The sequence below is a fragment of the Triplophysa rosa genome, linkage group LG6 (genome assembly GCF_024868665.1).
Source record: "Triplophysa rosa linkage group LG6, Trosa_1v2, whole genome shotgun sequence".
Classification (NCBI taxonomy): domain Eukaryota; kingdom Metazoa; phylum Chordata; class Actinopteri; order Cypriniformes; family Nemacheilidae; genus Triplophysa; species Triplophysa rosa.
Genome location: NC_079895.1, coordinates 24296363 through 24313891, shown reverse-complemented (window position 1 = coordinate 24313891; position 17529 = coordinate 24296363). Strand labels below are relative to the sequence as shown.

Sequence of the window (17529 nt, the reverse complement as noted above, 5' to 3'; positions counted from 1 at the left end):
GAAACATACTTAGCCAATAAAGCTCATTCTATTCTATTCTACAGTATATATTCTGGTTTCTTAAATTCAAGCGCAAAATAAAACTATAGACATTTATATTTCCATGATGAATCACAGCACTGTGAAACTCACGTGTGGTGAAGGTGGCAGATGAACCCTCGCTGAGCACGTTGTTCTTCTCGGCGTGCAGGGTGGCGGTGTATTCAGTATCCGGCTGCAGGTTGAGAAGGGTGTACTGTGACAGGCGGGTGGGAATACGAAGCTGTATGGGGTTCGAGCCCTCAAAAGTGAGGAAAAGGCGGTAACCTGTGATTTGAGCCCTGGGAGCGGACCATATGATCACAGCGCTGTCTTCATCGATGTTAGTGAAGTGGATACTGGGGGGTGGATCAGGCTCTGTTAGAAGAAAGATGTGCAAGGTTAGTGTACTGAACAATAACAGGAATGAAAAGTCAAGATGTTTGGAAATTCCTTTAACTATAATGATTAGGCAACTATTCTTTCTGTTACAGACCCTACATCACAAAATGCATAAAAAGTCTATTTTTTTCAATAAAAAATAGGAAAACATTCTTAAAACAGGACATTTACCTCAGAAGCAAAACGATATAGGACATCAAAATCCAGTACTTTGAATTGAAGTATTATAGATTTGTAATCTGACATTTCTGTTAAATGTAATCTGTGTACATTGTAATGAGAAAAATTGCAATTATACCACAAATTATTTATTTTTCATAATTATATCTCTTTACTACAGTAACTATTGCTTAGTTAAATGTACTGCATGTAAAACTGTAAAATTGTGAAAACTGAAAAAATGTTTAAAAAATTCTTTACAAATATATTTCTGTTGTGTTAAATATGTAAAATATGTCCCTTAAACAAACAAGCAAAAAAACACTATGCAAGATAAAATACTTGTTTTTTAAATAACAAATGGCAAAATTTTTAACATAACATTTGACTTAAATCTTACACATTTTTTGCTTAAATCCTTCACATTTTTTCCCCTTTTTAAAAATGGATATTTTTGTAAGACAAGACAGAAAGTACTGTGCACTCACTTGTAGCTTGCTCCCCAACCAGTGGTTCACTCTCCTCCCCTGACTTGAGAGCAAAGATGAAGAAACGGTAAAGAATTCCAGGTTGAAGGTGCGTGAACTCATAGTAAGAGTTTTGTGTTTCTGGCAGTGCCGTCTGTTTCTCGATCAGCCCGTCTGAACCCACTTTAGCCAAGGATACGCGGTAACCAGACACTTCTGTGGATGGACCGGACCAAGTGATGGTGATCTTGGAGTCAGACACCTCGAAGAACTGCAGATCAGTTGGAGATGACACTTCCTCTGTGGGTGAAAACCAAAGGTTCTTCATTTATTGTTGAACTGAATTGGACGTTTTACTGCTATATTTATTTGTAATAGTTGCATGTTTGTTTGTTTTTTAAAGCCATGCCAACTTTCATGGCTATTTTCGTGGAGAGAAAAAAATTGTCTATATTATATCAGGTTTTCATAATTTAAATATTTATTGTAATAGAAATAAGTTCACAATGAATAATGACCTCCTAACCCCTTCTGAGTCACAAAACCTGACTCTGAGCCATTTCTTTGAAGGGCTTATCATAGCACAGTTTTATCACGGTGTAAAACTTGCTCATCTGAGCAAAAGAATCCAGACAGGGCAAAGAATAACATGCTTTCAGACAGATATGAACAGCCATAATGTTTCAACAGACACCAAAAACGTCATCACATGTAAAACTGGTCATAGAGCCTAAACCGTTCTGTAGCATTTCCACCTTTGATACGAAGCGACACAAATGTATCACAGCATATCATAAAAATCAATGTGAGCAAATAACAGATAAACATCATCTCACTGGTTCCAGACTGTTTTGTAAAGTTGTAACGATTGCTGATTTGCTAGATTAGTATGAAACAGTCAGACGTTTGTCAGCCAGTCCTCATAAAATCTAAATCTCCACATTTTACCCTATAAGGATTCACAGGCGTTTGGACTGCTGCTAACTGACTCAACTCAAATGTGATTTGTCTTTAGGCTGCCAGACAAAACACTTAAATCTACTCAAAAGAAAACAATAAAATACATTTATGATCTGATGACATCATATGATGTTTACAGTATATCTGAACTGAGGCTGTTTGTTCAGATTAGTATGTGTCCAGATACATTGGTGGAGACACAATAACACAACAAAAATGTAAATCGCATGTTGATAATGAATTACAAATTCTGTCTAAAAACATATTTGGGGCAGTTTTCACTCCAAAATCTAAAGAAAGCACATTTAAAATCAAGCCTACGTTTAGGAGGATTCAAATGGCTAAAAGGGCATTACAGTATTACAGGAATAAGAATCTAGGAACCAAAAATGATTAGTAAACATAAATGTCTGGACATATTACATTTTATACAAGAATTTAGGGGGAAAATCCTTTGTCCTGAAAATAACTTAATAACAGTCTCAAAAACAGGCCTTCTAGTCTTTTTGCAAAGTGTAATGAACAATTCCAGTGTAATGGATGTGAAATTTCACTCAAAACTTATATATTATATAACCACTATATTGAATAATCTGCTAATATTTTAGTCCAGACATCAAAAATATCAGTCTGTATACACAAGTTTTCTATTTTAAAAAAGGGAAATGAACGTGCATTATGGATGTGGCAAAAAGGATGCACGTAATGAGAGATGACATACTTTGTGCATTTTAATTCACAGAAATCCTACAAACCAGAAGCAATAAAACCCTACAAATGGAGAAGAGATGACTCTTCGGTATTAAAATCTGAGCTTTCGGTATGGTGAAAGACTTTTTGCATGGAATTGCTCTAATTTCTCATTTTATTTCCCAAAGATTTTGCTGTGAAATGTGACATGTTATTGTGAGATTCACACACAAAGTGTATACCTTTCAGGGGTTCCCCAGAAGTGGTGACCTGTACAAAAACAGGCTCGCTCTCTAAATTCTCTTCCACAGAGAATATACTGATGTTATAAAGCCGACCGGGTCGAAGGTCACTCAGGGTCACGGAGGTGGCGGTGTTAGGCAGGTTCAACTCAGTGCTGCCCGAACTGCCTTCTTCTGATGGTGTGTACACCACACGGTAGCCTGAAAAACAATAGTATATACAGTACTTGTCAGCGTCTTTCTTTTTTGTTTACAGTTGACGTGATGTTTTGTTTTAATGAAGGCAGTTCATTATTACCCGTGATGGGAGCCAGAGGTTTGGACCAGCTGATAACCATGGAGGTCTCCTCCACATTCTCCACATCATGGTCAGAAGGAGCATCAGGAGCTGTGAAACAAACCAAACATCAAACAAGAAAATGTCAAATGCTGAAGGTTTTTGTCAGTAGCAGACTGTGAAATCAGATTTCCCCCGTTCAACTTTACACATTGGCTTGGTCTTGCGTATAGAAAAAACTGTTTGTATCTGCCTCTAAAACAACTTTTCACTTATGCTGACATAACTAAGGTCATGTGGGCAGAAATATATTATTAACCAACAACATTATAGCTTCCTTCTTAAACCCAATCAAATTTCAAAGGATGTAATCAAGTCACGCCCCCTTTTTGATGCATACATATGTTGTCTTTTATAACTGCGATTGTAAATTGTACGTTAGTCGTTTTCTTATTTTACTCCGGAACGTGTCTGTATATCTTTTTAATGTTTTTTATGTATTTGTATATCTGTCTTTTTACTTTCAAGTGTAGTTTCATTTTTTTGCATTAATTCAGTCCTAGCATTGCTAAGCAGAAAATCTCAACAAAACCTTTTATTTAGAAATAAAGAGAATTTTAGATGAGGTACATTCATGTTTTTTTATTTCTTCTTTAAGGGCTTAGCATACTACATTCGAAATCGAAAAACGACCGTCTGTGACCTGATTTCGAACAAAATCTGGTCCAAACGACAATTTGTTTCACTAGTTCGCAGCAGCAAACCAAACAGAACTCTCCGGGGAAGTATTCGTGTTGGCCGGTAAACACCCTCGAGCCACCACTGGTCCATGGCCATTACGTAATAGGTGGGTGTGTTGTTTGTGTGGCCACGTGCGCAGAGGCTATTTGGATACGTCATGTAAACCCCGCCTCCAGAAACAAAGGGGTGTTGGATTGTTTGGAAACACTATACCGTCTCTCAACATTTTTGAGCTTCGTTTTACCCCAAAACGCAGAACGAAAGCGCAATTCGCCTGGACTATGCTGAGCCCTTTAGGGTTCTCATCCCACATGACCAGCAAATTCCCATTTTCTTTCCAGTTACTAGACTTTTACATGTCTTTTTTAGCCAATTAAAGTTCTTTAGAGATGAGCATAAACAGAAAACAACCCCCTGACTTCATTCATTGTTCTAAAAAAAAAATTTAACGGCTTTTAAATTTTTTTTTAATAAAACGGCTGTACTTTATAGAAAGTGTAAGAGAGAAAGAAAATGTAGGAAAATGTAAGAAACCAGAACAAAAACTGAAAAAGACCTGTAGTTTGGGAAGTGGTAAGGATCAGATTCGGTTCTCCTTGGTTAGTCACTTCATACACATTAACTGTGTATTTCCTGCCTGGAAGAAGTTCACTAATGTTCACTGACGAAGCCGTATGAGGCAGGTCTGGAAATGAAAAAAAAAAAAAAATCAAGTTAAGAAGTCATTCTGGTACAAGTCCAACAAATCAATTAAGGCGAATGATAGAAAAATGAGGTCTGCAAATGAAAATACTGACCTAACACAATGGGCTCTCCAGTTTGACCTCCCTCCTCACTCAGCTCATATTCCACCCTGAATCCAGACACTGTGTCAGACGCGGACACCCAAGAGATGACGAAACTGCTGGAGGTGATCTCAGTCACAGACTCAGAGGTGTCCACGACCGGAGGGGGCTGGGTGGTCTCTCCCTCAGAGGGCACCACTAGGGAAGAGAGGGAAAGGCGAACATTAGCAAAAGCAACAAAACTGAGGTGGCTTCCAAACACCGGACAAGATGTAATGTCATCAATGAGTGTGAAGTGTGGTGAAGGACTTACAGGAACCGTAGGTTGTGGTAAAGTCAAAGCGATTGACTTCTCGACGTCCGAAACGCAGAATACCGATGAGTTGACCCTCATAGGTGATTCCTGGCTTCAGTCCAGCAATGGTGTAAGAGTTCTGATGGCCTGGAATACTGACCTCCATCCACTGGCTATGAGTGTTTTTCTGTTCAGAAATGAGGTCTCGGTAAGTTTTTGCTCTCATGAGTTTTACGGAATAGTATTCAATAAACATGCTCATTTGGATTCAAAGAGCAAAAGGGCCAGCAGGACAGAAACTCACCGGTCTCCATTTGAGTATGTACTGTGTGATGTGTGCAGAAGGCGGGGCATTCCATTGGATAGGGTGGGAGTTGGGCTGGTTGCCAGATTCCGTTATAATCACCTGAACTGGACGATGACCACCTGATATATAAAGACAATTGTATTGAAAACGTATGAGTATCTCTGGCATTACAATCATAAGCGACACATACATGATTCCCAAAAGATATTCGAAAATGATGTCATGCAGCCAGGAACGCCTACATTTGTGTATTTCATTTGTAAAAAATTACATTCTGTACTTATTGACAACGTTGGAAAACATATGCAAAGCTGACCCAACGCTGACCCAGAAGAAACTTCCTGTTTCAGTTTTTCAACACTACACAAACGTTGAAACAAAATACAACCAACAGAATATTTATAACTGACACAAAATGTTAAACAAATATCTTTAAGATTAAATTATATATGTAAAATTTAAAAATGACACCGGAAGTGCATCTGGACCAGTGTTTATGTCTTGCGAAGAGGTCTATATGACTTTTATGACTGGTCTCATGTCATGGCCCATGGACTGGCCAGTGGCCACAGTCCATTCACTGATGCTTATGTCACACAAAACAGCAAAGTACTTTCTCATCCTGGTAAGCTTTAATCTGATTGGTTGACTTTACGTAACAAAGAAAACTAAAGGCAAGCAGGATTTTTTTGACTGGAAATGTTGCATTTAACGTGCTATAGAGAAATTATCGTGTTAGGTAATTTATCAGGTTAATTTGTTTATTTAAGGCATCTGATTGGCAGACTTTGTTATTTAGATATCTAGATTGTTTAACAAGTCACTACTAATTGTTTGCAGAATATTTTTTTTTTTACATGATATACAGTATATGTGTGTGTAATGCGTGTAATAATTATTTATAGGCCTACAGTATATGTTTTATATTATAAATATAAAAATTATACACGCATTTGTATTTATATACATCATTATTATACACAGTACAGACACATATATTATGTAAACAAAAAATGTATTCTGCAAACGATTTAATGGTTGCGCAGCCCTATTTACAATCAATTTAAAGTTGCAATCTGTAACTTTGGTCTCTATACCACCATCTCTGTTTGAATCATAAATTACAGGTTCCGTACTTATCTTAACACGTCAAATTACATCATTTCCCGTGAAATCGTTCCCAACACAAATCATTACTATTGGCTTACCATTGCAAAATAAGGGGACTGCTTAAAACACAGATTTTTATGTACTTATTTTTATCCATAAAAAGTTACAGATGGCACTGTCTAACTAACAGTTCTGGACTGCCATGTGGTCCAGAGACAGACTGCATGCTGTTTAGACAAAGGTCTGGCTAGGCGAGACTACAGGACATAATTTTAGAAAATTACAGGGCTATTATTACTAAAACAACAAATGTCGGTTACAATAAAGTAGAAAGTATTTGACCAGTGTTTTCATAGGTAAAAGACAACTACTGGCATATTAAGGATGTTTTCTGAGCTTAGATGATATATTAAGAATGTCAGAGGGTGGTCTTAGATAGAGTAACAGATGTTTTTAGCATGATAGTGTGTTCTGTTCCTTTTGGGAAACGCAGAAATGGGAAACTTAGAATGACTATGTGAGATTCTTACCACGGTTTGGGCACCAAAGGCAAAGTGAGAGAAGACCACCACTCACCGTCTCACGCTTTTAAACCTTTAAATCCAGACACAAGCCTCTCCAGCAATAACAGCAATACCGAAACCCTCAGCAGCGTGTTACATTTCTGAAGTGGTAAATCTTTCATATTATTTATACAACCAATTTCCCGACAAATGCTTTTTAAGACTCACAAGGCAATGTCACCAAATGGCTTCAGATCCCAGGCTTTCATTACAATCTGGTCTCCATTTCTCCCAATTATTGCCATGACAGCCCACTGGCTTGGTAGTCTGTACGCAGCACTTAAAACTCACTTAGTCTGCATTACTTTCCGCTAGCCTGCGCCAGCCTAACCCCCACGGTTCCCAGTCTTCTCACAGCTGGCCGCCATTACCCAGCGTTATTGCGCTGGGGTTGCCTACACTCACATTAAACAAAAAGGAACCACTTCTGACCCCAACAAGCTCTCCGAAACAGAGAAAAAACATTATTAATGCACACTTCTGGACCCAGCATGGGGGAGTGCTGTGCTTGTTTATGAAATGAAAACACAAATCCCTCTTTTTGAATTAGTTTGAGACTAACTACAAAGTCGCCTTATCATTAAAATGATGTGACCTGAGTAAACCATTAACAATAGAAACTACATAATCTTCGTATGAGAGTGGTAATACAAGGAGAAAGAGTCACAGGTTTGGTTAAAAACATAATCCCGACACAGGATGAGACAAACAAACAACGGCAAAAGGCCAACGGGGGCTGATGGAGACAGCTGTGTTGATTGGGCGTGTGTCTTTCCCCATCCAGAGAACTTCAAAAGGACAGACGGCAAACGTCGACCCACCCTAATCAAGGTGTGGATGAGGGCATCTAAAGCCAACATCCTTAATTTCAAACACAGACCATTTGTTAAAAGCTGTAAAAGTAAAGATCACAAGGAGGAGCAGATCACGATCGTCACTTCAACAAAACACCTGGTAGTGAAGGCAAACAGCACTCTTGCTCTCAGTAAACATCTGGAAAGCTTTGACTTCTAAACCTCTCCCCACCCATGCCCACAAGACTACTTATAGCAGTACACAGCGTGACCATCATACCGCATGTGTGTGCCCGAGCGAGGGAACATATGCCCCATAAAATGTCTTCCGAAAAGATGCTGTTTACTCACCAGGGAAAGACTGCTGAGGCTCGCAGCTCAATTCTCCAATGGCATTTCCATAGCAGTAACATTTGTAGTGGATTCCTTGAATAATTTTGTTCCAGGACTCTCCGATCTGATAGAAGACTCTGGTCTCCGGCTCTTGACATTGATCTACAAATGGAAATTAGAGTAACATGATTATCCAATCCTTAGCCTGGTCATTTATAGGAAACAAGGTTAAATCCGCTTAACCTAAGGCCCCTATTTAAAGAGAAAGACACTCTAATTGTTTCAAGAAATGTTCAGTTAAAGGGACAAAAAATAAAATCACCCAAAAATGAAAATTCTGTCATCATTTACTATGCCTTGTAGTAGCCAGTGGTTCTCAAACTTTTCAATTGTAAGGCCCCCTTTATATAGGGTGAATCGCTTTGCGCCCCCCCAAATAAAGACTTGTTATCTTAAACTAATCATTTTAAATTAAACCCAAAACATATTCAATTACACTATTCTGTAACATCATTTCTATTGGTTGGTGGTCTTTTTCTGATGTTTGATTGCATAACATTTATAATAAATTTCTATATTTCATAAAATGCCACAAAAGCTGTGTCCCCCCGGATCCATCTGGGCCCCCATGTTTGAGAACCACTGCTTTAAGCTAATGAAAGCAAACGTCCCAATTCCTAAACGTGTTCTGCATGAAACCAAAATCACTTTTTGGTTCTTCCAATTGACGAAAAAGTAAAATAAGTAGAGATGCACCGAATAGCAATTTCTTTGCCGATTCCGATTTCCGATTTTATTACAAGTGAAACCTGCCGATTCCGATTTTTTCTATCCACAAACTATAATTGACAGTATACTGTATATAAAACCATATTAACTTTTCTTCAATACACATTTTTTTTATTTTCATTGAATAAATGATTGAACATTACAATTTCCCTAAATGTAGTTCTCCAAGCTGCATTAAATTACAGAATCTTCTCTTTCCCAAACGACTCTTAAATTGAATAACTCTGTGACTGAAAAGAAGTACAAATAATAAAATATAACTAAACATGTCACTTAATTTACCTTTTTCATTTTTGTACTCATCTCACAAAAGTCTAAGATAACAATAAAATACTTCAACTTTATTCTTGTCTGTTTCCGTTTATGAAACTAACATCGCTTTATTTCATTTTTTCTGAAATGTAAAATAAATTGTCTTTATCTTGTGTCTGTAGTATTAAAAGTAGTGGATTGATTTTTGCTGCAACTTCAATAAAGAAGTTAAAAATCATATGAGTGAATTCTACTCTAAAGATGTATATGTATTTGCAGTTTTTTGTGTTAGTAAAGAACTCAATCAGATATATATCACATATATATTGGTTGATTTATTCATTTTTTTATATTTTGGATTTTGGGATTTTTAAAAACAAGTAGAAGTCGTGTTGAATGTCATTTTACCTAGGTGAAATGACCACAGTTTTAACGTAAGACAAGGAATCAGGTTGAATGGAATTTACGTTTGTTTTACACAGAGTGAACGACTTCTACATGAGTTTAGCATGTGTCAGAGTTTAGCATCACTGTTAGCATACATACCCCATGTAGACGGAGCAGCGAGAGATGAACTACAGTGTGTACAGTACATGATGCGTGTGCACGCGCGTGCAGTCAGCGGATATGAGAGATGCGCGTCAGTCAGCAGAGACTCGCGGTCCGGTGGACCCACATGCGAGTATAAACGAGCCGTGAAAGACAGGCTGTGCGCGCGCACGTTTACATGTTTACTTGCGGCTTTGAGTGTACTGACGGCTGTGACGTTCTTGCCCGCATCATGGGCAACAGAAGATCGGCTTGGAATCGGCGAGACGTGAGACTGACCGGCTGGTCACCGGTCGGGCCGATCATACAAAAAAACCGGCCGATTCCGATCTCGCGTCCGATTCGGTCAATCGGTGCACCTCTAAAAATAAGCAAAGATAACTGTCGGCTCACCGATAATGTCACACTTCCAGCGTCCACGGCCTTGACCGAAACAGGTGCAGTTCATCATGTAGCCCTCTTCGTGTAGTTTAGTGAAAGTCTGATTTACTTCGTACGACAAACTATCCACAATGCACTGGTCTGGAGGATAAAGAGACATATAAAAAAAACACTTAAATAACGGATACGCAAAAGATTCTTTCACTAGTCACGTGAATATACTTCTAAACCTAGTGAAAGAGAGATTACGACAAAAGGAAACTTTAATATTCCTATGATTAATACACAGACAGCTATGACCTCTGACCTTTCAGTTGCGAGTAGGCGATGCAGCTCCATTCTCCACGTCCGTTACCAACACACGTGCAGCGCATCATGTGACCCAGAACGTCATGACGTCTGTCCCACTGGTCGCCGATGCGATACATCACATCCTCAACGGTGGTGCACACCTCCTCATGGGCTAATGGATATAAATCAACATCATGTACATCAGTCATATAAACCAATTTAAGATACAGCTATGTATGTCATAGACCAATACTGTCCATATACAGTTGTTAGTATTTTGTTGGCTTTTATGTCTTTATTTTGATAGGACTGAATATACATTTGAGAGAAACGTAAAAACGTAAAAATAGGCCTACAGGGTGGAGAAAAGGGAATGGGATATAGGAGCGAGCCAGAAATCGACCCTGGGTGGCTGGAAGCATAGTTGCGCTACATGTCGAAGCAGCTCAGACAAAACAGAAGTTTTTTTAATTATATTTTTCAATGACTTTATATTAAATTCAACTCTACTCATAAAAAAAACAAATGTCAACATAAGAAACTAACAAAACTAGTACATAACTGCTTTTGAAAAAGGAGCCAAACATGACTTATGGGATGTTAATGGAGTGATGGCTCCGGTGGCTTTTAAGCTAACATCAAAGTTACATATAAAGTAAGTGTTGAGGTAAAAACTAAATCAGAATGGGGTAAAGGATCAGTTGCCTTTAGCTGAGCGAGGCCAAAATGTTCCAGCGTAAACAACCATGCGAGTAATTTGGAAGTCAATTAAGGTAAAATGGCCAATTCTAATAAACTAAATGACTCAAATGAGTTTAAAAAAACATTCTAAAACTCGGTTTCATTCCCAAATGACGTTATTGTTTTATAACTGATTGCTGTATCGGGATTATAAAAAGGGGTTGATATTAGAGATCCAAGGCTAGGAGCGGAGGAAAAGAGGAGGAGGCTGATCTGAGCACAGCTGCCCTGGAGGACAGCCAGATGCATGTGCTCCACTGCCAACTAGTCTCTGGTCTCAGGCCAACCTCAGTCAGACTGCATCCCCACACAGCTGAGGGGCCACGGCGATCAGACACGGATGGAAATTTGTGCTTAAACAATGGCTGCTGCTGCTTCTTAAGTTAAGCAAGTTTTATTTCCCATTGAGAGGTAAAAGACAAACAGAATTTGAATTTAAAATACATATTACTTTTTAAATACTACAAATGTTTGACAATGGATCCTGTGCTAAGACAATTCAACCCCCAATATTACAATTCAACCCCCATAAAACAAACACTACACAGCAGCACAAAGACACTGATGTTCCCATGTATGTTCACCTGGGTTGGGTTGCACCAGCCATTCGTAAATTCTTTCTTAAATGTGAACGTAAAGTCCACACTAGAGGCTTAGTAACTACTAGCTAGTTTGTAACTAAATCTGTATGTTATTCGGTTGCACCATTTGGTCTTAAGGCAGAACGTAGCTAGTAGTTCGTAAGCTCTCCGTAAAGTAATGCGTAGTCGCATAATATGACCTTTACCTTTAATAGTCCAATAGCAGCCTTTAAATTCGTGAGACAAAGTTGTGTTGAAATGTTGTGAATTTCAAAACAGTCTTGATTTAAACTTATTTTACCTCACATAATAACGGTAAAAAAATGATTAACTATATCTATCATGAATAACATATTTCAAATTTAAAAACAGTAACAGCCTAATTAACGCAATAATAAATTGCATGCAATATGGGTGATTTCATTTTACTGCCAACCGCCAATGAAATAAAAAGAAGATGATTTTATTTTGACGTGCACAACACAGGCAGATATCCACACACGGAGGCGCGTTATGACGGTTCTTGTTAGAGCCGCTAATAATGTAATGTCATCACATACAGTAATGTTCTCTATTTTAAAAGGCAAGTGACTGTAAATGTCAGCATTATCGTGTGTGTAAATCATTGAAGAATGTCGAGGGAAACAAGAGCTTATTCAGTTAGTTCAGGGAGTCTGCTATTTTATTCCTACAGTTACTCCTGATGGGAGGCTTCCGTAAATATTTAGTATATACGTAACATTACGCTTCAACTAAGTTGAATGGTGCAACTCAAAAATATTTAGTAGTGCGTAAGTGGTAACTTAGTGCCCGTTTAAGTCAAAACTAGGCTAAATTGTAACTTACGCACAGCTGGTGCCACCGGCCCCTGAGCTCTAACTGACACCTCAGTGTCACGGACACCCATCAAAGCTCAATCAGAATGAGGTGTTTATGTAAATATGGCTGAATAGGTGCTGAGTGAACTTTTGTTTTACATTGTTAACGTCCTCATCTCAACTGTTACGAGATCTCAGCCCACACAGACCTCAAGGTAATTGAAAAGAGTGCGAGACGTTGTAAGTAACAACACTTTTATCTATTCAAACTTTATTTAAAATGCTTAAAGGGGAAAATTTTGTCAGTATTTATTCGTTATTCGTTTGCGAATGTGTTTGCTTTGTTATTTTCCATTAAGCATTTATCCAAAAATTACTATACAACTAAAAAGTAGCTGATTCTTGCTATACAACAACAGCTTACAGTGACACTAAATGATACACAAAAATCCTTGTGTAATGGCTCTTCAAAAAGAGGAAAAAACAGGTTGAGAATGTGATGATGGTTAGTAACAGTAAATTACAGAAAAGTTACAGAATTTGTGACCCTGTCTGTGAATTATAAGATAACAAGCATCAAAGTTGGATTGCAAACATTAAAGGGATTGTTCACCCAAAAAATGAAAATTCTGTCCTCATTTACTCATGCTCTTGTCATTTCAAATCTGTATGACTTTCCTTCTTTTGTAGAACACAAAAGAATATATTTTGAATAATGTTGGTAACCGAACAACGGCGGTACCCATTAACTTGCATTAGTTTTGTGTCTATACATAGAAGTGAATGGGTACCGCCACTGTTTGGTTACCAACATTCTTCAAGTTAAAGGGGTGGTGCAACGGTGTGTCATGCATTCTGACTTCTTTACAATGTTAAACGTGCTGTCTTCTCATGCTTAACATTGTCAACGTGTCAAAAAACGAGTTGGGCGTATTACGTAGTATTTCTGTGCTCGCCCAGCGATCGTACAGGTTTCGGAATGTTTTTTTCGAACATATAAAACTGTTTCGTAACAATTTTTCTTAGTCCCTTATTGGACAATTCTCCCGGAAAAGCACGTGGCATGCCCACGCGGCAGCAAGGAGAGCAGGAGAAGGAGCATGCGTAGACGTCACTTTCACTTGTGTGCAGGAGAGAGAGAGAGAGCATACGTTCGCGAAGTTCAGGTGTTTGTTTGTTCACTGCATTTGGGTGATGAATGTTATATAAACGGTGGATATAACGCTGGATTTGGAGATCGTTTGAAAGTGATATATGGAGCCGTCCCAGCGCTAAAAGATGCCGGACATGAACCGCATGCGGTGAGTGAAACTGATGTCTGTGTTTTGTTGGCAGTGAGTGCGCACGTGCTTTAGTTCAGCCTACCCCTCCCCCCCACACGCGCCGTATGCTTTCGGAAATAATCGTACAGCTTTATCTATCTTTTATAAATGTGACCAAACTAAATACTCTTCGAAGATACGAAGTATGCAATACTATTCTATAGGTACTCAAGATGAATATGAGATTGGCAGAAACCGCATGTGTTAGGGCCGCTTCAAATAAAAGATAAACTGTTTTGCTTACAGCGATTCATTGCAATCCTGCAAAGTTACAGGTCTAAACGGCTTTAATAACAATATAATTCTCAATCCTACTACTGTATGTGCCAAGCTACAGTCAAGTCCTAACCGTTCCTCTTTCTGGCTCCAGCATTTATTGCTGGTGTAAAACTGGCACTCTCACCTGCCATGGGACAGAAGCCAAAGCGCCGCTCTCTGTCGAAGTTGTAAGTGGTGCCGCACCATTTCATTCCGTCTCTTCTGCCATCAGCAGTGCAGTCGGTGTAATTTCGACCGTTGTAGAGGAAAGGGAACTGACACAAGGCACCATTAGAGTTTCCTCCTCTGGTTGCAACCATAGCTAAAAAAACAGATATATCAGTATTAGTAAGAAAGTTTGAGCAACGTCAATACAGAGGTGCTGCGGGAGAACTGTAACCAAACAAGTCAATATTTATTTTCTGCATATTATATGCATCTCACCATTCTTTTCAGTACAGAAGGAGAACTTGTAATCTTTCTCAAAGTCAGACGAGGTGCTGCACCAGAGCTGTCCATCGCTGCGTCCCTCAGAAGTGCACGAATAAAACGTTTTCCCAGTGAACACGAACGGGAACACGCAAGGCTGGCCGTCTGAACTGCCACCATACACCCGAGTCTGGCCATCTGCTTACATACACACAATGAACAACAACCGGGTAAGTACAGAATTCGATCAAAAATAAACACCTGCCAAACAATGAACGGTTAATAAGGATTCCAACCCCATTCTTCACAGCTGACGCCGTTCCCCAAGCAGGTACACAACATCTGTTTGCTTCCTTGGGTCTTGATCCAGCGCATGCCCGGAGAGTAGGAAACACCTGCGTCTGTCACACACGTTCCCTCCGCAGGGTATTCGGGCACAGGCACAGGCTGGAACACGGCGGGCTGGACGTTGGTAACCACACGAGTGCCGGTACCTAGTGGACAAAAGGAAAAGATTTTAGTCTCCAGATCGCTCCATGTGCGTTTGTTAATTAAAGAATTAGGTTAATTAAAGTTAATTGAAATGGAGGCATAATTTATTAATGTTGTTTTAAATGTGTTTGTTGTGACATTTGTCTCCTTTAGAAGAAAAAAGGAGAGTTAAAAACCAACTTTAGAAAGCTTTTGACATCCAGCAACAGGTAAAACTAAAAATTCTAGCCTTCTGAAATCTTCAAGATTTCAAAATGTTTGTGTTCCACAGGCAACTAAATCAAGGCGTGACATTTTTATAGTGTGGGTGAACAATGACAGAAATGTCAGTTTGGGGTAAACTGTCCCTTTAAGAAGAGCATCGATGAGGTGGTTACCCAGGCTGGTGGTGCGCAGTGAGGCATGTCTCTCACACTTCCACTCTCCACGGCCGTTACCAGTACACAAACACTGCAGCACGTGTCCGCGAGAATCTGTCTTACTCCACGTGTCTCCGATGCGGTAAGACGTGCGTGTGTCCTGGTCATTACAGTGGTCTGTGATGTACAACACACGCAGAGAAATGACACATTGGAAGCACACATCTGCTCCTCATCATTAAAACGGAGTACACATAAAAATCACTGAGGTTAAAGTTTTCCTCCTCTTCTAACAACTTTACAACGATGCCAGTGTGTTTGCATTGGATATGTTTTGAAATGGATAATTAAAGTGGAATATTGCCACACAGATAACCTGTTTCGCTTTTCTAACAAGGGTGCAGTTTTTTTCCGCTTACTTCTAGATGTGCATGTGATGCGTCCACTTCCTTCCCCTAGACAGGTACAGTCCACGATCATCCAGCCTTGGTAGGGCTTCTCCCAGGTCTCACCAACCATATACGATGTCCCAGCTGAATTGTCATAACAGCGCTCCGCTATGTATTGAGCAAACAGGGAAAAACTGTTTTTAAAATCTTCGAATGATTCGTTTTTGAGTTGTTGTTTTTTCATGTAAAGCTGCTTTGAAACAATGCAACATTGTAACAAATGTGCATATAAATCAACTTGAATTGAACCGAATCAACTCTAATATGAAATCCAAGACCACCACAATGAATTGAATCTCCAGACTCACCAACAGGTTTGCACGTCCATTCCCCTTTCCCATTGCCCAAACAGACACACTCGAGCATGTAGTCTCCAGTATCGTGGGGCCTCCTCCAGGTGTCTCCAATCTTGTAGGATTCACCCCCCTCATGACAGCGGTCTACAACAGAGGCGAAGTAAGTAAACAGCAGCATACTCCAAAAAGTGTCATAATTCCCAAACCGTCACGCAGTACGGCAAAGAAAAGTTCTGGTCTACCCACTTGCAATGGTGCAACTGATTTTCCCTCGACCAGAGCCAATGCACGTACAGTCCCAGATCATCCCATCTTTGGGTCTCTCATAGGTCTCTCCAACCCGATAGGAGCGGCCATTAACTTTATCATAGCAGGTCTCCTCAGCTGGAAACATGATTTGTAATACTATTAACTGATTTCACGTAAAGATGCTTTATGTTTACAGTTCTTAATATATGATTAATTCAAACTACCGTCCCAAATAACAAAACTAATGTAAAAAAGCTCACCATCAGGCTTCGATATACACTTAATACCAGACACTCCGTGACAAGTGCAGAGAACTGTTCTGCCCAGATAGCTGCGTTCCCATTGCTCTCCAACTCCATAAAAGTGCCCCTGCTCAATACAACCATCTGCACAGACACATCGGCAATCTTTTGAGCTCGAAAATATTACACCAACCATAATTACAGAAAGACATGAACCCTGTTTAAGTGCATTTCTTTGCGAAGATTTAGTTCATTTGTTTGCGTAAAACCATAGAAGATGCGTTTAAACCGACTGTTCTATCAAGGCACGTCAAAAAATGCAAACAAAAGCTGACTAACACGTGATCGCAGATCAGCCTACCTTGGGACACGGATGCCACCGAATGTTCCTGCGCTTGTCTTCTATGTTTATTCGTCCCTTTCGGCATACATTGCGCAGCGCAGGCGAGCAAAGCCACTGCCAGCGCCGTGCTCAAACGGTCACCGGACATTTTCACAGGTGAGATGAAACAAAAGTTGCGCAGCTGTGGTTAAATCTTCTTTTTTAGTGTAGAGGCTTGCGGAGACGCACTACTTTACGCGCTGCGGATTTCAGGGTTCCCACAGCTACTCTCCAAAGTTTCCTCTGTGCGTCCTGCGCCTCCTTCTCTCTTGCGCACCTCTGCGGAGAGCTCAGAAGCGTGGAGCGCTTTTATTTGACCTCCACATTCCGCCGGGAGGAGGAACTACCCTTACAGATGCGTAAGAGAGCGTCAACACAGAAACCCTATCTGAAGCTCAAATGCGTGCGTAAAGGTTTGAGGATTGTAATTGTGAATACAAGTTCTGACATTGTGCATTTAAATGAACAAAATTCGCGTCTTTCTATCAGAAGGGTCAAAGTATGTC

General features: G+C 39.6%; 1 protein-coding gene across 1 annotated transcript in view; it reads right to left on the bottom strand.

The window, feature by feature from the left end:
• fn1a (fibronectin 1a) overlaps positions 1-17321 on the bottom strand; it is a 35136-nt gene extending 17815 nt beyond the window's left edge. Inside the window, exons 1-20 of the mRNA XM_057336202.1 lie at positions 17003-17321; positions 16660-16785; positions 16397-16534; positions 16163-16294; positions 15825-15962; positions 15424-15582; positions 14851-15048; positions 14570-14752; positions 14271-14447; positions 10422-10577; positions 10127-10255; positions 8162-8305; positions 5341-5462; positions 5055-5223; positions 4754-4939; positions 4513-4641; positions 3237-3326; positions 2939-3139; positions 1068-1346; positions 133-396 (exon numbers count right to left, since the gene is read on the bottom strand). Of these exons, the coding sequence (XP_057192185.1) occupies positions 133-396; positions 1068-1346; positions 2939-3139; positions 3237-3326; positions 4513-4641; positions 4754-4939; positions 5055-5223; positions 5341-5462; positions 8162-8305; positions 10127-10255; positions 10422-10577; positions 14271-14447; positions 14570-14752; positions 14851-15048; positions 15424-15582; positions 15825-15962; positions 16163-16294; positions 16397-16534; positions 16660-16785; positions 17003-17132 (3250 nt within the window). The 5' untranslated portion in view covers positions 17133-17321. The remainder of the gene's footprint in view (positions 1-132; positions 397-1067; positions 1347-2938; positions 3140-3236; positions 3327-4512; positions 4642-4753; positions 4940-5054; positions 5224-5340; positions 5463-8161; positions 8306-10126; positions 10256-10421; positions 10578-14270; positions 14448-14569; positions 14753-14850; positions 15049-15423; positions 15583-15824; positions 15963-16162; positions 16295-16396; positions 16535-16659; positions 16786-17002) is intronic.
• Between the last annotated feature and the right edge of the window lie 208 nt (positions 17322-17529).